At 45.6% G+C, this 20123-nt stretch overlaps 2 protein-coding genes and 1 long non-coding RNA gene across 14 annotated transcripts in view; 2 read left to right on the forward strand and 1 right to left on the reverse strand.

Annotated features, from left to right (window-relative positions):
- Nucleotides 1-10398, forward strand: part of SLC25A26 (solute carrier family 25 member 26) — an 83561-nt gene extending 73163 nt beyond the window's left edge. For 5 of the 10 annotated variants that reach the window (XM_040646256.2, XM_040646258.2, NM_001277843.2 and 2 more), the window contains 3 exons: nucleotides 1575-1639; nucleotides 3073-3146; nucleotides 7115-7582. In XM_040646256.2, the coding sequence (XP_040502190.1) occupies nucleotides 1575-1639; nucleotides 3073-3146; nucleotides 7115-7211 (236 nt within the window). In that variant the 3' untranslated portion in view covers nucleotides 7212-7582. Of the gene's footprint in view, nucleotides 1-1574; nucleotides 1640-3072; nucleotides 3147-4580; nucleotides 4867-7114; nucleotides 7583-9320 lie in introns of those variants that run through there. The other 5 variants (XM_040646255.2, XM_040646257.2, XM_015293110.4 and 2 more) reach the window with 2 other exon arrangements.
- LRIG1 (leucine rich repeats and immunoglobulin like domains 1) overlaps nucleotides 10264-20123 on the reverse strand; it is an 81084-nt gene continuing 71224 nt past the window's right edge. For 2 of the 3 annotated variants that reach the window (XM_015293263.4, XM_040646582.2), the window contains exons 12-19: nucleotides 19851-20014; nucleotides 18370-18690; nucleotides 17501-17782; nucleotides 16632-17051; nucleotides 15254-15376; nucleotides 14511-14675; nucleotides 13174-13485; nucleotides 10264-13044 (exon numbers count right to left, since the gene is read on the reverse strand). In XM_015293263.4, coding sequence (XP_015148749.2) covers nucleotides 12812-13044; nucleotides 13174-13485; nucleotides 14511-14675; nucleotides 15254-15376; nucleotides 16632-17051; nucleotides 17501-17782; nucleotides 18370-18690; nucleotides 19851-20014 — 2020 coding nt within the window. In that variant the 3' untranslated portion in view covers nucleotides 10264-12811. The remainder of the gene's footprint in view (nucleotides 13045-13173; nucleotides 13486-14510; nucleotides 14676-15253; nucleotides 15377-16631; nucleotides 17052-17500; nucleotides 17783-18369; nucleotides 18691-19850; nucleotides 20015-20123) is intronic. The other variant, XM_425165.8, reaches the window with a different exon arrangement.
- LOC124417173 overlaps nucleotides 19903-20123 on the forward strand; it is a 47150-nt gene continuing 46929 nt past the window's right edge. Inside the window, exon 1 of the long non-coding RNA XR_006931373.1 lies at nucleotides 19903-20045. This is a non-coding gene — a long non-coding RNA (uncharacterized LOC124417173). The remainder of the gene's footprint in view (nucleotides 20046-20123) is intronic.

Raw genomic sequence — 20123 nt, forward strand, 5'->3', positions numbered from 1 at the left:
TAACTCAGCTTCCCTGCTATTCTTGTTTGAGATCCAAGGGACTGCGCATTTGCCTTACTGCGCACCCTGAATTATCGTGGGACGTTCCTTAATTAGCTGTGAGAAGTCATTACAGGGTGCCAGCTGGCCAGCCCCTGTCTGACAGAAAGCAGGGCTCTAACGTCTTACAGCTGCGGTGGCTGTGAGAGGTGCAGGTAAAATCACTGTCCACCTGGGGAGGGGACATTTTTTTCATTACTTGTCAGATTTTAGAAGAAATGTTTTTCCCTTTCCATCCCAGGAAAAGAAAGATCAATTTTTCTACATTCCAGAAAACTTGGAGCAAAAAATAGGTTATTTTTAGCTTATTCCCTGGGTACTCTGTAGGCTTCAGCCTTTGGAGTCACTTTGTTCCTTACTGTAGCAGATAGAGTTTATCCAAGCTCCAGAGGAGTGAGTTAAAAAAAACAAAGGGAATACAAAGCACAGATTTCAGAACAAGTCTTTCTTTTCTTCCCTCTTTTCTTTCCTTTTCTTTCTTCACTTACTGCAGTGCTGCTCCAGCGTTTTAGAAGTTTCCTTCACTTTGGCTCTTTCTCAGCATGAATTACTTGCTTAGAATAATGTGAACAGGGGGGGGAGAGAGAAATCAGAGTTAATTTTAGGATGGTGAAATAAGGCAAAGGGAATAAGAGCCCAGGAGAAAAAGCAGCAAGGCTGGTCTCTGGGTAGTGCAAGAGGCCAGACTGTAGCCACAGTGTTAAAATGTGGAGAAATAGATATGCATTTGTGGGTGAGACATGCACATGGATAAGCTTAAGATTTCTGGCTTTTGAGACAAAAGCCACAGCTGAGATGGCTGCTCTGAGTGAAAGTAATGAGCTCCAAGGGTGAAGTTTGGGAGTGATTAGGGAGAATAAAAATGGCTGTGAGAAGATGGCACCTGTGGCAGCAGACTTCTGACAATTTCCAAGATCTTTGGACAGCTTCACGTTGTTGTTTTCCAAAATTGAGCTGATCTTCACTGGAGATGAGCTCCATCCCAAACTCTGGCTTGTCTTCTTTCCCTTTCCCTTGAATCTCAGGTCTAACCGTTGAAGTTCAGATCCAGTCTGTCTCTGTGTTTCAGATGCAGAACGTCTTCCCTCTCTTTCTGTCTTTCTAAAATTTGAATGTTTGGACTTTAATTCTCAAGGTAGAGCACAATGTGATGTGCTTATTTTGCCTTCTCTGCTCATGAGCAAGCAGGCTTTTCCTTTCACACTTGCCTGTAGTAGTTGAACGTGGAGTCTGTTATTGTTAAGGCCTTTGCATATGCTTCATATATGTCCAAATTGAGAGGACACCAATCCTGGCAGGGGTGCTTGAGTGTACAGTTAATAGCACAGACCTGTTATTCCTTAAGCCAACGTACAGGAATAAAACACTCTGTATATGGACCTTTGACAAATGTACCTGGACTCTGACATGAGGAAACACGCTGTAGGCATTAATAACGAAGCAGTGTTGACCACAACCACGAGAATTATAGGCAGTATGGCATTCGTATTTAACCAACAATGTCTCACTTGTGTTTGGTATTTTAATTTGCTCAGGTGGATTTGCAGCTGCAGTTACCACACCTCTCGATGTAGCGAAGACAAGAATTATGTTGGCAAAGGTAAGAGTGGGAAATACCAGCAGACACGCAGATGAATGGTGGGGGTAGTTTCAGAGTGTCTCAGTGGTCATTACAGAATGAAATTCAGAGCATATTAATAATGACTTCTGTTCTTGTCACTGAAGACAGGATTAGATGTGAACAGGCACTGTGTGCAGAATTAATGAAATTGTGCTCTGTTCTTTGAATTGTTCTTCTAGTCTTTTCCCAAAGTAGCTGTCTGAGAAGGTGCTGCAGTTCTGCTGGATCCCAGACTTGCTGAGGCTCATGCAGTCATGCCCAAAGTTAAACATCCCAACAGGGATTTATTTGTCTGTTGTTTTCATAGTGGTTTCTGTGTGTGTGGTTTTTGAGGAGGGCTTGACACTAGATTTTCATCCTACATTTTTAAACCACAGAGATCATGATGACTTAATTCTGCCATCCAAGGCAGAAGGAAAATGGCTTGTAAGATTAGTATGTTTAGTGAGCAGTTAAAGTGCTAATAAATTTAGTATTCCCATCGTTCTCACTGATCCAGAGCAGAACTAAGCAAGCCACATAGCTTAAAGCCTTCAGTGGGATGGTGTTCCTAAAGCCTTTCCCTGCCCTGAAAAGAGCTGTTATGTTGGCAGAGGTCAGGCATCCTGGAGTTTCTGTGGATCGTTTTTACCCTATGGCTCACATCTTTCAGTAAAAGGATGTTTATTCTTGATGGCATGCACCTCCTTAGCTGAGTCATGCGCATCTGTGCTCACCATGTGTTGTCGTATCTCTCATTGCTGACTGTTGTTCTTGATGCAGCTTCTTTGCCTTTGGACAGCATTAATGATAAAGCTCTAGGAAATGGATTTCATTTGTCTACTGCTGTCCTCAGCAACCAGGTCAGCATTGGCAAGGGAATGGTGGTGCTTTGAGGTGTTCTCAGACCATTAGTCATCTCACACTAACTAGATCACACATGTAATTTAATTGTCTGTAGTCCTGGTGTTTGTCCTCTGTTTTTCACTCAAGGTAATTTTCCCATTCAAAACACTGCTCGTGTTTTCTAAACATTGTTGGTAATACGTATTTTTTAAATTAATCTCCAAGCTACTATCGTTTGAGTCTGAAGTCAGTGAGTAACAAAGTCACTTGTTGCTACTTTAAGAGTGTATTTTTATTAATATTGTTCAGAGTCAGTTGCTGAATGTAGAGCAGAGTGTAGTGCCGAAGAGACTGTAATTAGCCAGCTCTGTGACCTTGGGGTGATTGTTTTGTTTTTCTGTGCCTACATTTCCCCTTCTGCCCTCTGCCTCATTCCCAGAGACAATGAGCTTTTGCCTGTGCTGGGTTAAGGAGGTCATTAGGACCTCTGTAATTGCTGTAAGGTAGCGCTAATGAGGGACTGGGTGCTTAATAAATAACTAAACCTCTCTGGCAACAGTTTTCAACCTCCCTCTCTTTTGGTGCAGGCTGGTTCCACCACTGCTAGTGGAAATGTTCTGGCTGCTCTTGGTGGCATCTGGAGGACGCAAGGACTGTCGGGGTAAGGACGTGCTGAAGAAGCACATCTCAGGTGTATCTGTTTGCCTGGGGAGGGTCAGGAGGGGGAATGGTGACCTGCTTGTGTATGACACTATCCAAACAAAAAAGTTGTTTAATTGCTGTGTGCATGGCCAGGGAGCAGCTCTCAGGTAGGTAAGAACAACTGTCCTGAGTCAGAATGAAGGTCTCTCCGGTCTAGCATTTTGTCTTTAGCATTGGCTAGGAGCAGTGTCCAAGGAAAACAACTGAAGTGATGTTACTGGGTGTATTTCCCTGGAGCTATGTCTTAGGTTAGCTCCAGACTTCTGAGCCGAAATTGGCTCTGTGTTAAACAGCCTGTGATGGATTTACCTCCATGAATGTGAGTGTTTGTGTTATGGATCCGTTTAAAATTTAGTCATGCACACAGTTTTGTGGCATTAGTACCACAGTTTAATCTCCAGGTGTGTGAATCACATCACCTCGTGAGACATCAGGGAAGGCCAGCACAGGAGCGATGTGTCTATTATGGGTGGTCTTCTCCTGTCACCAGGGCGTAGAAATGTTGTTCTGGGCTTTCTTCTAACTGCTATAGGAAGTCTGGAGTGATGTCAATTCAATCTCTTAACTGCCTCACTTTACTCATTCCTGAGAACAGGAATTGCTCTTCTGACCTCGGGGCGATGCTCTGAAAGAGCAGTCCTTTGGTAGCATTTGTAGAACATTTTGAGAGCTTTTGAAGAAAGTGTCACAGGCTTATAAACTATTATTAGATTTTAGACACCTGCTTCATTTACGTTACCCTGCCCTCTTTGAGTGCAAGTCACACTGGTTATTGGTCTCTCAAAGTCAATATACAGAACATTCATTTCAACCTCAGCCAGTGGAGGCTCCTTTGGCCCATGAGGTCTGGCCCGTGCTTCCTTTGCTGGGCTGTGTGTCCCACCTGCCCTTGAGCTGAAAGACAAATGAAGGTTTTTTTTGGAAGCTTTACTCGGGGCTTTTCACTGTAATTTTTATAGGCTTGTAGTCCTCCTGATGTGGCCGATACTTTTGGGGTGCTGTTCTAACATTGGTGAACTGCTGCTTGAAAACAGCATGTACATGTTGGCTTTTCAGGAGATAGTTTTCTCTTAACATCTGATCCATGCTCACATGACTAGTAAAAGTTCAGTGCTCTTTCTACACATGTGGGAAATAATTCAAAACAAATTGCAGGAAGTTCTGGACAGTCACTCCAGGAAGCCGTCCAGCTGTATGCCCCCACCACAGCATGGATGGTTGTCTCAGGTTCCCTCTTTGAGGTGTCCATCTGTGGATGCGTTTCAGGCCCTCTTCTGCTGCTGATGGGAGCTGACATTGGAGGGCATAACGAGACAGGGGTTTGGCTGGGGGAAGCTTCCCCTTCCCTCTGCCAAGAGCAGAAAATAAGAATGGATCTTTATGTTCTTTTCAGGGTGTTTCAGCGGTGCCCTTTTCTAAACAACCCCCAATTAAACTCTGCCTAAAGACAGTACCCGTGGACTAGGACCAAAGGGAACGCAGTTCAATTGAAATCAAAACAATAAGTGATCTGGAGAAAAAGTAAAATGTAAAGTAGGCCAGGCTGCGTCAGCTGCAAGGAAAAGGAAGAAAGTCTTGGGAAAAATAAACGCAGAGGCTGCCATGCCTGCTGCCAATTATAAATCTATTTATCAAAAACAATAAAAACGTCGGGCTTTTTTGGCCAGTTGCAACATGAAGTGATTTATGACTTCTCTAATAAATCTTGTATTTGAAGAGGAGGAATTCTGGGGGCAGAAAGATGCATTGCTTATTGCCACCTTATTAAAACCAGAGCGCAGGGCTCAACTTCCTGTTTTGCACCTAGTAAATCCCCATGCTTCACGCCAAGAAATTTCACATCGCTTTCTGTCCAGAGAGACGGGCCTGCAGAGGAGATAGAGTAGAGATGAGGCAAATGGATCCACGTGCCTCTTTGGTCCCACCAATGGAGGAATGAGCCGTTCGCATGAATGCAAACTTACCTTTTTTGACTGCTTTTCTTGTAAGGAGGTGGTGGTGTTTGAAAGCAGTGAATGAAGCTTCGCTGGTGAGAAAGACGAGTGTTATTTTGACTGATGGGAAAGATTGGGTTAGATGGCTTGTCCCAGTTTGTGCTCACTGGGGACAGAGCTCCATTTCTCTGCTTCAGGTCCTTGGCTGAGCTTCCAGGTCTGTGAGGATGCGATGTGGCATGGTGCACAGCAACACACTGGTCTCCAGGGTGTGATCTCACAGATGTGGGTCATATAAGCAGCCTTGTGCCAGGGGCTTGCTGCTTTCAGTTGTTGAGTTGCGGCCCCAAAATGTAACATTTGGTGTTGGAGCTGTAGGACTGGGGTCTGTTTCTGGGTTAGGAATGCTGAAGTGCAGAGCTGCACCCAGATGGAGGGGAGGGCATGTGGTGTGGGTTTAACACACCTGCAACCAGGCCTCTTCCTGGAATTTAAATGTTACTCCCAGGTCTTTGAATCGTGTGGTTGAGGAGAGCGTGATGTATCTTTACCTGAAAGCCCACCGTTATTCTTTGCCAGTCAGTCGTGTTTTGTGTGTTTATTACAGCTGTTGAGGCCATCCAGCTGTTGGTGCTGGATCTCATTAGTAGCTGGGAGACGTGCTTCAGCAACAGGGAAAACCCCAGTGGGAACAGAGCACTGTTACAGGAGGAGCAGGGTCACAGATGAAATCTGTGCAGATAAAAATAGATGGCAGAGCTGTGCCCATCAGTGGGGTTTCTGGTGGGGTTGCTGGAAAATGACCCATTTATTTCATCAGCTGATGGGGCAGATGTGCCCCAGCAGAGCCCAGCTTGGATCGGCCTGCAGCACAGCTCAGCTCTCCTTGCCCCAGGGGAAGCGTGGGTCTGGGAGGGACAGGCCTTGTGGTGCCAGGTGAGAAAATGAAGTAGGGGGTAGCATGTCTAGGGTTCTTGGATGTGATGGTTACTAATGCGTGCTGCCAGGGATACAGCTGCTGGGTAACTTGGTTATCTGCTTCTGTTTGGGTACTAGCTGAGTGCTGAATGTGCTGTTCTCTAAATGAATGCCTGCCGTTGCTCCTGTAATAAGGGCTGTCTAATTCGGCAGGAGAAAGATGGTGCGTGTCCCGAGAGCAGTGCTGCACTGTAGGATTTACCCTATCAGTGCTCTGTCCATACATGCCTTGTACAAATTACTCTGTTTTAAAGCTGTCATTATGGTAATAGACCAATTGCTGTCTAGTAAAGCCATAAAATGTTTCCATCTGCTTGTGTGCTCCAGGCTCCTTAGCAAAGCTCATTACAGCAAAAACCAGTGTTACTGCAGCCAGAGGTTTCCCAAGCTCAGCGTGAGCAGTGGCACCTGGAGACAGCAGAGCTGCTCAGTTTCCCAGGGGTTTGCACACAGTCCTACCATGGACAGACACCCAGGAATGGTGCAGAGCTGAGGGCAGTAGCATCCCTGTGCAGCCCAGCCTGAGCTGCATGAGGCCTTCCAGCGCTCAGCAGAGGAAGGCAGATAGATTTGAGCCTAACGTCTAATCCTTGCTCACAGCAAAGGAAGCCTGTAATCCTCTGGAAGGAGATACTGGCCTATCCCGAAGTTATTAAACCAACTGTGAGCTTAGATGTGTTGGAGTAATTGGCTTTGCGTGAGTTTCCTGTTAACTTCCAAGAACTGTTGGGATTGGGCACCCAAAAATCGTCATGGCTGAACACAGGGCTATTCCTGCTCCCTCCCTCCTGGCCCTGTTGCATGTTACTGGGAGTTGTCTGCGCTGCTGTGTGTCGGGAGCTCCTGGCAGAGAGGCGTCCTGGCCTTGGTGTACCTCTGCCAGGCTGGACGGGGTGGCAGGGAATGGGACGCCTCCCATCTGAGCTGGTTTTTCTTGGCTTTGTTTCCCAAAGCCTTTGGAGCCAACCACGCAGCATCCGCTCACACTCTGAAGCCACCTTTCCCTTCCCTCCAGCTTGTTTGCAGGTGTCGTCCCGCGGATGACAGCCATCAGCCTGGGAGGGTTCATCTTCTTGGGGACCTATGAGAAGACACGCCAGCTGCTGCTCTGAGCTGGGGCTTGTGGAAGAGCCTGCAAAGCTGCCGACCCCGAGGAGGAATCTGCCCATGAGCGCAGCCTTCTTCCTCCTGCCGCCTCTTGGCTGCGCCCGCAGCAGCTGTCGAGCAGCGTGAACGCCACGTTCACTGCTAACGAAAAGTAAATCCTCAAATAATCCAATTTCCCAAACATGAAATTTTTCCTGCATGGAAAATGAGTGAAGTCATTGTGAGAGTCGTGCCAAAAAAAAGTGATGTTTGGGGGGCAAATAGCTCATTACGGTGGCTGTGAAAGGCGTTGCTAGAACTCCTGCAGGGGAAATGTTTTGCAAACCTCCAGCTCGTGGGCTGAGCGGGGAAGCTGAAATAAAGCAAGTGTTCATAATTTGGTGGCACCTGCCTCGTAACGCCGGGAGGGTTCTACTGTTTGTGGCAGAGTTACAGCCTGCCGCCCTCCAACAGCACTGACAGTACCCCAGGTTGGGAGGGCTCTCTGTAAGAGACAATCATCCATTTGTTTCTGATTTTGAGCCGTATTTGTGAGAGTTTATATCCCTGTTTATACCTACAGGTGCACAGCAAGCATTCCTGCGTGGTAACCAGTGCGGCGTTATTAATTAGACTCACATTTCTGCAGTAAAAGCACGGGGTTGTATTATTTTACAGCTGTGCCTCAGCAAAGACCTGCGGTTTGGCCTTTTCTTGGTCTTCCTCCCTCAGTGAAGGAGCAGAGGTTGGGAATGGCAGAGCCCAGAAGGGAGGGCACGAGTTGGGGTGCTTCCAAAGCGCTCCTGGGGGCTGCTGGCAGGCAGAGCAGTCCTCTGTGTTGCTGTGGTGCTGGGAAGGAGAAGCTGTGGTGGCCCACATGGTGCTGGGACGTGCTTGGTGGAAAAGGCACGATTGGAATTACTAACTTAAAATCAACACCAGAATTGAGGGGAGGGGGGGAATAATTGGCTAAGCTTACTGGGCTACGTGATGCTTGGGAGTTCTTAGGCACAGAGGGTGTTTGTGTGGGGAGGCCTGGGCTGGGTGCAGGTTCCCAGCTGTGTCAGCACGATGGAGGCTGTCGGGAGACTTTTGTCTCCTCGGGTCACGCCGTGGTGGCATGAAGGGGGCCGGGCCGGGCGGCTGCTGGTCAGTGCTGGGACATGGCAGCTGCCCGGCATGCACAGCCACTGCAGGCACGAAGGCCTGGGATGCTCTTCCTGTCCGTCTGCTGAACGTTTTTGAGGTAACCGAAGTAAAATCTGTGATTCTGTGTTTCCCTGTGTTCTACATGTAACGTTTTGGTCGTTCTCCTTAAAGAGGGATGTTTTATTATGCTGTCATTCCCATGACATAGCAGTCAGACTTTTCTGAGTCCCAAACTTAGAAAATCATTGGCAGGCAAATAAAATGTGCAGAACAGAGATCGTAATTCCTAAAAATAATCGTCAGTTAAAACGGGGAATTTCAACCAAGTCCCATCTTGGCCGCTTATGTCTCCCAGTTTCCATGGCACAGTGCAGCACTTCTAAGGTTGTCTCCTTTATGAACTTTTATATATAGCAGACTCAGTTTTAGGGGCATTGGAGGGTGGGAGATTTATTACACGGTCCTAAAAGCTACGTCGTATTTTCTATTAAAGCTCTTTAAACAGATGAGAGGGTTAGAAGTGCTGTCGGGGTATTTAATTACTTGAGCTGATAGTAATCATGCCTCAGTCCCCGGATCCAAATACAGTTTTTCTGTTGTTGTTTAATATTTACATAATCGGTTTTTGTCATCACCACCTACAGAATGTAGCCAAATTTAACCGTGCATGGAGTACGGGGAAACCACTGCAGTTCTGTGACATTGAGGCTGCCTGTCCGTGCTTGTTTTGTAATTCCTGAGCAAACAAACGGCAGAACTGCCTTTGCTCATGCTTGCTTTTCTGAGGTTGAATGGTCAGTGGGTAAGAAGGGGAGGTTAAAGCACCTTCTGGCTGCTCGGTGCCCAGGGCTGTCAGCCTGCAGCTGAACACTCCCTGTCCATGGGGCACTGCAGTCACAGCAAATTTAGCTGAAAAATCCCCACCGCAGCAGTTGGGTAATTGACAGAGGTTTGCCTTACTGAGCTGTTTGCTGTATTTCCATCAGCCTCCAGGCACGTCCCCTTGCTGTGCCCTGCTGGACCCGCTCCGCACCGCAGGAAGGACTGTCCATGTGCAGCAGCAGCAGGCAAGTGGGGAGAGGGGCTGATCTGCACACAGCAGTGCACTGATCCTGCTGGAAATGACACTTAGTTCTGGGACTACAGGGGAGAAAGACTTGAAAATACACTTCAGTGTTTTTCCTCTCCTGCCTGTTTGCCTTGAGCTCTTAGATATACTTTGGCACTTATTTCAGGTTTACTGAAACTTGAAAAATTCCATCTTATTCCATTTGTGGGATAACGTTGAACCTCAAGGCATTGGCTTCTTAAAGGATCTTTCTTTTCCATTTTAAAATACTTTAACTCCTACATGTGTTAAGGGAATTAGCAGATACTCAGAAAAGCTGCGCTGTACTCCAAATTAGCAATTGAATAATACCTTTTAATATACAGAAAGTGAACTGAGATGTTGGTTAAAGTGGGAATTCACGCTTATCTCCAGAGTTGCCTCTGCAATTTCCATACAGAGTGGGGTTTGGATTTGAGAAAGCCAAAGGTGTTCACCACTGCAGCTGAACCAGGTGCTGTCCTGGCCCCATTTTTCTTACATGCTTACACATACACCGCATCTGCTCTGCTTTCAGTGCCAAGATAACAGTACCTGCCAGGTACTTCAGCAGTCAATGTATTAGAATTGCTTTTCGAATGAGTTCTTCACTGTATCTTTTAGTACAGCTCCCAAACTCCACCCCATCCCCAGGTCAGACTGCCATTCTCACACTGCTCTGCAGTATCTGAGGTTACGTTTGTGGGTCTGACTTCACCAATGGATGTTCTGGCAGTCATTCTGTACCTTCCTCAGAGAAAGACAGAAAAGAGCATAGCAATGGATTAGAATTTTATTTAATTTTTAACTGGAACTCCCCAAAGCTCACTCAACAAAAAAGCTGTAATATTATAAATGAACCTTTATTAAAGACACTTCAATGCATTTGTTAGACACTTTAATATCTTACATGTTTTTCAATGTACAACATTGTACCAAATTTTCTAATAAATAAATAACTTTGTACACAAAAGTAATACTTCCTCTTTCACATTGCCTCTTAGAAGCAGCAAATTCACATATTTAGTGGAAGTCATAAGGTTAGGCAGTTATCTTTATTCAGAAACATCATTTTCAAATGTTAATGTGGCAACTATGCTTTGTCTCTGCAATGGTGATGACGTTTCCACCAGCAAAATGAGTCATTCCTGTGCTCCCAGTCCCCCCTGTTCTCACTGAGTTGGTTCTGAAGCATACCTTTCCCTTGAGGAAAGGGAAACATATGCTCAGTTGATGATTTTCTAACATCCATTTCCTTTGCTTGGAACAGACTTGGCACTCGCCGTAATTAGCCACCTGTCTCAAAGTGCAAACGTGTCAATAGTCAGAAACTGATACAGACAGGTACCTGGCTAAATTATGCTTTGCTTCATTAAGGTCGGGCTCAGTTGGCTTGTTTACAGCAAAACTCGCCTTCGGCTGCTATGCAGAAGACGTGGATCCTTCCTTACAGGAGATGTTGGCTTCTCAAGGTAAGGTGGGACACGACCAACATTAAAACGAATGGGGACATTGCCATTGCAGGGCAGCACGCAACCTTATTAAAATCCCACGGGTGTGGTAGAGGTCTCAGGCAGATACAAAAGAAATGGATCTGAACCCAAACTGCAGTGTTTCTGCGTGTTGTGAGCCACGGTCTTAGCAAAAGTAGATTTCCACTCGATTCTGCTGCAGTGGAACTGGCATTTGTGTTGCTCCTAAGGAAAAAAGTAACAAACCCCCCTAATAAACCTTTCCCCAAAGTAGTCATCACCAGAGTTAGCAACCTTATATTAGCAGAACTCAGATTATAAATAACTGGAAGAGAGTCCTCCATCCACAGGTACCAACACCAACAGAAAGCAGCCTTTCTATGAATGAAAAGCTTCGTACTGAAGTTAGAAGTGACAAAGATCTGTTTCACCAAAATGGGTATTTTTTTCCCATTTATGGATGAACTTAAAAGACCACATAAAAATATTTAGGGCATTTCCATGTTAAAGAGTACTTTCAACCACAGTTTCTCTTCTAAAGGAGACTATTTCTGAACAGCCCCGAATTGCCACACAAGGCAGCATAATTCATTTGAAGCGGTTATTTTCATGTAGAGTCCGGCTGCAAATCAGGGCGATGGTGTTGAACAAGCAAGTGGAATATTGTATTGCAGGAAGAAAGATTCGTGCTCAGAGTATCGCATGAATGAAGGGTACAGCTGTCAGAGCAGGATTTCATTTCTGTTGTCACAACAGCTACATGGTTTTGAACCCCCTCCAGGATAGACGTGTATTGCTTGCTTAGCAAATGTGTTAAAGTGGCAGAGGTGACTGCTCGTCCTGCACAGGGACAGCACTGCATGCACCTACCTGTTTGGGGGGCAGCGTCTGCAGTTTGGCTGTGTCAGTGATGAGTGCTGAACCAGCATATTTGGGCACATAACGCCTTCTGCAGCGAAGCTTTTGAGTGGTGCAATGCATGAGACCACCCCACCGTTTGCTGCATGAATTATTTATTTTGGGAGTGACTGCTCGCTAATCACCATCTCCATTTTGTCTGCTTGTTTTGGGGCTCTGCGCTGTTGCCGAATTATTTAGTGCTGCTTGTGTGGTCCACTCAAATGTGTCGTGGGGAAAATACACGTTTTTATGCAGTTTTGAAAAGTAATGGAATTTAAGTTCTTCCACAAACAGGAGAAAAATCAGGTTGCTATGTAATTTCTCACTGCTTGTTTTCTTTATTCCTGTAAGCTTCATTTCCAACAGTTGCAGATCACCGTTTCAATGTGTTAAGTGCAATAAATTTCAGAGGGGAAAGAATTTGTGCTAAGTAACCCAATTGATACTTGATTTAAAGGGACTTCCACTGGAAAGAGGACAATCCCTTTGGAACAGTCTGGCTTTTTAAACTTCTGTTTATGCATTTAAGGCACCAGAATTATTTCTCTCACAAAGTTTAACAGCAACCTGATACTGAAAACAGTATTGCCAAAATTGTAAAATTTCACTCAGTTTTCCATGCACTAAAGATTAAAATAGCCTCTGTAAAAGATATATATATATATATTTATATATATATATTTATATATGAAAACTCTTATGTACAACTGTATCAAATACTTTTCTCTTTACACAATAACTCTTGCATTTATGTGCTTCATATGCAAGTCAACTTTTGAATGCTTCATACTTCACAGGGAAGTTTTAAACTATGTACAAACAGATGACGCTCGAACAGGAGTTTGTTCCCCATACAAGCTTGTTTCTCATACCTCAGCTGTTTTGCCTTTGACAGGTCATCAGTTCAAGATTTGAGGTAGAAGTAAGTAGCCTATATATTCTGTGCAAAAAAAAATAATAATAATAGCATGTTTGTTACTTTGCACATGGCAGTCTGCTGCACTCTCTCTTTGCACTCTCAGTCTGTTGATCTGCTCGGTGGCTTAAACGCATGACTGGAGTCGCACGAGGTGGGTGTGAAGCCGTTGGCCAGGAGGGCCTGTTTTGCTTCTGCTTCGCTCTGCAGATCCAGTAGTGTTGGGGGAATTTCGGGAAGCACGTTCAGTTGCTTTAGTGACCCTCCTGCTGGTGAAGCTCTCACCAAGTTCAGGTTGTTAAGCTCTGAAGGCTTTGCTCCCGATTGCGAAGAGCCTGCAGAAAAGCAGAGAAGCGGTGTGGTTAGCTGATGCTCAGCCTGGCAGCAGCCTGCACAAAACCAACCCTGCCGCTGTCATTCACGCCCTTGAGCCAAGTTAAAAAAGCAAATGGGGAAGGGCGTACCATGTTGGTCTGCAAGCAGTGGGCTGGTTGTGCTCACAGGTGTTATTCTGTCATGGTTGCTGGGGTAGAGGGTCCCGTCGGCTTCCATCCTTTTGCCACTGGCAATCCCATTGCACTGCTGCGGATGAAGAAGGCTGGTGGTGCCTGCACCCCTCTGCCTGCTCCGTTCCTTGCTGCTCAGTGCGTTGTGGTAGGAACTATCCAGAGTCTGAAGGCCCTCAGCATAGTACTCTGCCTCTCCAGGATAGATGTGGATGTTCATGCTGTCTGTGCTGCCACTGCAGTCTGTGCACACAACAGGCAGGCCATAGCCTTTCCAGGAGGAAGAGAAAACAGCAACAAATGCAGATTTACCAGCTGGAATTTGTCAGCACTGAGGTACACAAAAACACTCAGGAGGGGGAAGCTCGCTTGGTAGGTAATGTGAACATTTTTGGTTTTATATTCAGGGCTAGCAAAACCTTGTGCTTGCCACAACTCAGCTGTCCTGTCACTAAAGGTAGTTCCAATAAACAGCTGGGGTTTATTTTCTTTCTAACTCCAAAGGAGTTTTGATTTCATTTTTAAAAAATCAACTCTACATTTATTTCCTTTTCCGGACTTTCTGGTGAGGGCAGGAATAGAAACTGGAACTTTCCTATAACCACTTTAAAATACCAATTTACCTTTCTTATTTTTGTGCTGCTCCTTTATAGGGATCACTGTCAAATCGTATTGTTATCTCAGGATACTTTACTGCTGTTAGTGGGAACAACAGCTGAGCAGAATTCAAAGCAGCAAGATGAAAGGAGGTTCTGAGTTTTGAAAGTTAGTTTCCTGAGTGCACTTGACAGCTTTCCATTATTCTACTTTACTGTTTCTCCTGGAGAGAGAATTTCATCCTAAAAATAGGCAAGTGTAACACCCAAGAAATTGGCAAAGAGGAGCAGCAGGTGCAGTGCCCAGAACAACAGGAACATTTTGAACATTAAAATTAAAAAAAAAAAGAAAGAAAAGAAAAGCAGAGCCTTTAAAGACCATGAAAAAATTTTAACACCTTCAGTTTGGAAGGGCTCTCACAATTTAGGAACAGCTCAAATCAAAACACCCCTCAGCCAGCTGTGAGCCATGGCCAGCACAAGCTTCAGTTCACCTCCTTCCAATGGGTCCTTGAATTGAAGCTTTCCAACACTGGGAGAGGATCAAAGCAAGCAGGAGAAAGTAGATTTATTGTGCTCACACCTGAGAATCATCCTGGGCTTTTTTTCTGAAGGTAACAATTTCTCATCTTGTTGCTGTCTGACTTGTTGCTTTCTGTACAAACACGAAATACCTTTCTAGATTAATGAGTTTTGTACCTGTCTTATCTGGAACGAGCATTCCGTCAGCCGTGTCTTCAGTTTTCCAAGTGTCTTTATTATAGCCAATACACAGCTTTGGCTGTCTGCAACCTACAGTGGGAGCTTCAACATCTGGACACCTTCCAGCATCAGTCTGACACATACCTGTAACAAACGAACCATCTGGCTACAGATTTCAACCATCTGCCCTCAGCTGAATGACTTGTTAGTCATATTTCTACCCATAAAGCTGCAAAAGGAAAGAACAGCAATGGAGATAATAGATTCTGTTAAACATTAGCTTAAAATTATAAGTGATGTGTAATCTTAGGAGAAATCTTAGTTCAGAACACTTACCTTTTCCTTCCTAATGTGCTGTGTTTAAATACTGTAAAACCCCAGCATCTAATTTCTAAGTCTGAAGGCAGGGACAGGCAATGCTAATGTGTTTTCTAGTAGAGCTTAACTATGGTAACTCCAGTGCCAAAGAACTAATCCAAAATTAGCAAACAAAAGTACTCGTTATGGCCTGACTGAGCAGTTTTGAAGCTGTCTGCTTAATTAAACTCAGTTATAACAGGGAGACGATAGCTTTGTAAAGTGAGAGTCCTTGTTCTGCATGAATGTAAAGGCTGGAGAATTACACTGCAAAGATCTATCGGATAACTCATAACAGGCACAGAAATACTTCATATTACATTTTTTCCATACTTGCATCAAGTTCAGATGCAGTATTAGAGACAAAAGGAACTGGTTCTCACCATTGCTGTCTATGTGGCCGTTAGGGTGTTGGTTATCTCCTCTGACGACCGCTTCCTGCCGGTCAGAAAGAGTCCCTTGTGAGGACAAGTAGCTTGGCACGTCTGGAGGCACAATAGTCTCATCTAGAGCAATGGGAGAAAGGAAATATGAACTCCTAGGAAAACATAAAGGCTTCTTGTGTTTGCATTGCATCTCAAATCACATTTTCAGGAGGGACCAGGTCTATATATACACGGTATTTTCTATAAGAGCAGTGAATTAGAATTCAGCTGCCTACAATACCCTAATGCCCCTCAGAAAGCCCCACTCCTGATTTTTCAAGGCCTAAAGCTGTGAGATTTAATGCTGATAAACCATTCTGGATGTTTGGCATTGCCAGGATAAAGTGGAACTGTCTCTTCAGAACACATAAAAGCTTATCACGTGAAATCCCGCACAGCTCATTTGATTCAAGTCCTCTGTCTCCCAGAGCCATGAAGAACAGACTTCTGGAGGGCAGGGATTTTGATTTGCTTCAGCAGACAAGTTTAAGTCACTTAGCTACCCTTGGCTTTCTCCGTCTCGTATCAGGCAGTTTTACTTTCCCCTGCTATATAAATACCAAGTGAAACTCAACTACATCAGGACTGAATAAAAGGGAGACAAAAATCCCACTTTGACATGGCACTGGTGATATGGTATCCAGCACTTCCTACTTAAGTCTACCTCATACTATATCTAAAGCCAATAGTAATACAGGAAGACCACCACTCTGAGAACAGGGAAACCTTAAAGTGGTTTTGCCTTACTTCTGTACAGAGACTGTATAAAGCTGATGGCAGGAGAGTTTTCCTCCCTGCAACATTTGTTTGAGCACCTAATTATCCCCTTTGAAGAGTGGCAGAGAGCAATAAGCACTGCTTCTTCCCCCAGGAAGAGAGGGATGCCCCTCATCAGTGTGGTTACAACAGCTCTACAGCCAACGTGGACAAAAGCGTTTCCAGCTTCAAAGGCTCATTTTTCAATGTTCAAAACACACAGTCTTTGAAAGTACAGATTCTCAAAAAGTTAAGACAGGATCTAAGCATCATGGGCATCATGCTGACTGTCTCAAGAGATAGTTATCATTTACAGTCATGGAAAATTAAAGTTGCAAAACAATAGTTGAAACTACTTCCACTTGGAAAAGACCTTTCTGAAGAGCCAGCCAAGGACAGAAATGCAGCTGTAAACATGCAGGCAAAGGGTGGTTCCAGCTCCTGCAGCCAAATGAACTGCTGAGAAAAGCCAACTGCTTTTCCAGTAAGATTGTGGCTACCTGACATGCTGACTTGGCCCGAGTGGGAAGTCTGACAACACAACAGGTTAGGGAAAGCCTCAGCAGGGTTCTAGAAGTACCTGTGTTGGTGACACTGTATTCTTCACTCTTCTTTCTGGTTTGGTAGATGATGCAGACCCAGACCAGCGAAGTCAGCACGATGCTACACACCACAGCAATGGTGATGATCCCCACGGTGGTACGGTCCTTTCTACACCCAAGAGACTGTAAGATGCTCACGTGGCTGTGCGCACGCTCTGTCCCCAGGGTGTTGGACATTTCACAAGTGTATTTCCCAGCATCTTCCAAGACAACATTCCTAACGACGAGGAGCTGGTTGCCAGAGGTGAAGTGATGCCTTTCTGTCACAATCAGGGGCTGGTCACCTTTCAGCCAGGTAATGCGGGGAGGTGGGCTCCCCGTGGCTTTGCACTGAAGAGCCACAGTCTCACCTACAGACACTACGTGGTCTTCCAGTGGGTGAATCAAAGACGGTGTCTCTGCAGGGGAATAAAGCAGAAATTAATTCTTGTGACAACGTGCCTAGGAGTATGGCAGCTGTGCACCAAACAGATCTAAAAACCATGACCAAAGCAGTCTCTTAACCAGTTGGTGTTAGCGTTCCCAATGAAGAAAAAGCCTAGGCTATGAGGGCAATGGCTGACACGTGAATAATCTAGCAAGGCCAGAGAAAGGGAGTGCAATTTCCATTTGAAGTCAATTTCCTAGGTAGGAAATAGCATGGCTACAGGGGCTCCCCGGAACAGAGGAAATGTGACTCAAAGCTCCTTTTTTTTAACTGGTAGGCTATTTTTCACTAGGTAACTACAGTGTAGAAGAACGAACAAGAAGAACGCAGAGCACAGCCTCTTTGTCCCATTTCTGCAACAATCCCTTCCAGGTCCTGCTCCTAGAGCAGTTAGTCTTTCAGGGCTCTCAGGCATCTTACCCAGTACAGTCAGGGTGGCATTTGCAAGCACAGACCCTGCAGAGTTCTGTGCTGTGCAGCTGTAGACGCCCATATCTTCTATCTTCACATCCGTAATGAAGAAGACATCATCATCAGGCATGACGTGCATGCGGCGTTCCCGGGCTGCAGGGAAGTCTGTGCCCCCATCTTTCTGCCAGGCAATTTGTGGGGGGGGGTGTCCTTCAGCTGCACACTCCAGCCGTGCCGTTGTCCCTGTCCGGCTGGTGATGTCATGGGGAGTTTTGATAAATGAGGGCAACACTGATAAAGAAGAAGTAGAAAAAGGATGAGCAATTCCATGGAGAAGACACTATCTTCCAGGAAGCTCTAACTGTTTTCATTCCTAGACAGGACATAGACATGATAATTACCCATAGGCAACAGGATGACAAGATGTTTTTTTAAATCTATCTTTTATATATCTTTTATCTCCACAGCACATACCTGTCCAGGACACCCCACTCAGGATCATTAGAGCTGGGATCAAAGCTAATTTTCTTCTGTGATTAAGCAGGAAACAAAACCCATTATCCCTCCTACTTTCAATCACTACAGACCCTTTTCTTCCTACCCTTTTTTACTCCTATGGGCAAAGGCTCCACTGGAACAGCCAAAGACAAGTGATTAAAGCCGTTAAAACCGTGCCTGGCTGGATGGCAGCCATCGCAGGCCTGGCATGTGCTCCTCACATGGCATTTCTCAGCATCCCCTGAGAGGCAAGCAGCTGGTGTGAAGAGGTTAGGAACTTCTCCCGCAGAACCCTCGGGAGTACCTAAGGTTTACAGCTGGCCACAGCAGGCCCCAGAGAATTGCTGAGGGAGGGAAGGAGAACTCAGCTTTCTACTCACCATTAACTGTGAGTCGAGCCTTGTTGGAGTAGGTAGAGCCAAAGTGGTTGGTGATGATACACTGATATCGGCCCTCGTGGGCGAAGGTGACATGGCGGAGGTGCAGAATGGTGGTGTACTCCATCACCTCACCATCCTTCGCCCGCACGTGGGCAAAGTTCTCAATCTCAGCATTATGAAGCACTTCGTTGTCTTTCTTCCATGCAAACATCATGGGGGAGCTGCTGCTGCTGGCAGCTGAGCATGTGAAACGGATGTCCTTCCCAAGGACAGCCACTGTGGTCTCTGGCTGGATGATGATCTGAGGCTTGGGGAAATCATCTGAGAGGAAAGAGAAAGCCCTGTTAGTTCTGGACAATGAGGGCAGACTGGAACAAGCAAAGAGGTGCAACTAGAAATGAGCAGCGTGTAAGTGAAAGACATTATTACACTTCTGTCTTTACATCCCCTGCTGTCTACACCAGAAAAGCAGCTTGCTCTTGCAAAGTGCCCCACCTTTGGGATAATGCACACATGCCATGCACCTCCACTGAGCAGCTGGTCTAAGCTAGGGCTCTTGTTTCTCAGGTTCCTTCTGTTAATCTGAATGAGACAGTCACTTAGAGGTGTGAAACCAGAGGATGCCCAGCTCTTTTCACCCATGTAGCTGAGTCTCAGAAAGATACTGGTCTAAAGAAACTATCCTTCCCTGCACAGCCCATGCACAAAGAAAGCAATGCTGATTTATGACTTAAACTCCAGGGCTGTGGAAGGTGCTAGGTGGTGGTGGGATGGTGGTGTTGCCCAAAATCTGGATGCACGAGCATCACTTCAGTCTCCTTTGATCATTTATATTTCTTTACTAGGGAAGCTGCAGACATTTGTGCATGCCAGGTGTTTACTAAAGATTCTCTGTAACCAAAGCTCAGGTGCAAAGCAACTGCAGAGAGCGGGTGGGAGAACACCAGTAGGTGCCATTCAGATGAAAAAGGATTGTAATTCAGGTGTTAGCCAGTTGGTTCCTGTATAATGCCGTAATGGTCCAATAAAAGGAGCTGTGATGGGGAGGTTCTCCTCTGTTTTTTAACTCCTTGTTCTTGTTTGCAAGAAGGAGAAAAGAACACAAAGCCACAGAGTGAGCTCAGAGTGCTGCAAGATGAAAAACTTTATAGCTGCAGTCTTGGTAATATCAAGCCAAGGGAACTGTGCAGCTGTGCAGCCCCATTTGGAACTGGAATGAGCATTAGTCCCTTTTGATTTAATACTCAGGGAGCCCTGTACAGGACTCACTGGATGCAGGCAATGCACTGTGTGGTTGTGGTGGGAAATAAATTGTAGCCAATGACAAATTTTCCAAATGCAGGCTTGGGCTTCCTTTGATCCCACTGAATAACAAAACAAAACAGAAACCCTCTCATAATAACATGCTAGTAGTCAAAGAAAATGTTTCCCAAGTGAGTTCTGCCCTTCGTACAACCTCAAAATACACAAGCAAGACTTACCACACACAAAACTTTCTGGCAGGACAGCAAAAATGCTTTTGCTCTTGAGCGACTCGGGATGGGCGCAGGTGGCCACCACGAAGGACTGCAGTTCCCTCTCCAGTAACCACGGGGGCAACCATTTCAGCTGGCAGTCGCAGAGGAAGCTGTCGCTGTTGATGTGGCTGCAGAGAAACAAAACCAACACAGCCCGCTGTGAGTTCTGCATGGGGAGAGGGCTGCAAAGCTCACAGCCCTTTCATGTTAGTCACATTCCTCCCTTCCCTTCAGCAG

Source organism: Gallus gallus, chromosome 12 (assembly GCF_016699485.2).
Source record: "Gallus gallus isolate bGalGal1 chromosome 12, bGalGal1.mat.broiler.GRCg7b, whole genome shotgun sequence".
In the NCBI taxonomy this organism is placed as follows: Eukaryota; Metazoa; Chordata; class Aves; order Galliformes; family Phasianidae; genus Gallus; species Gallus gallus.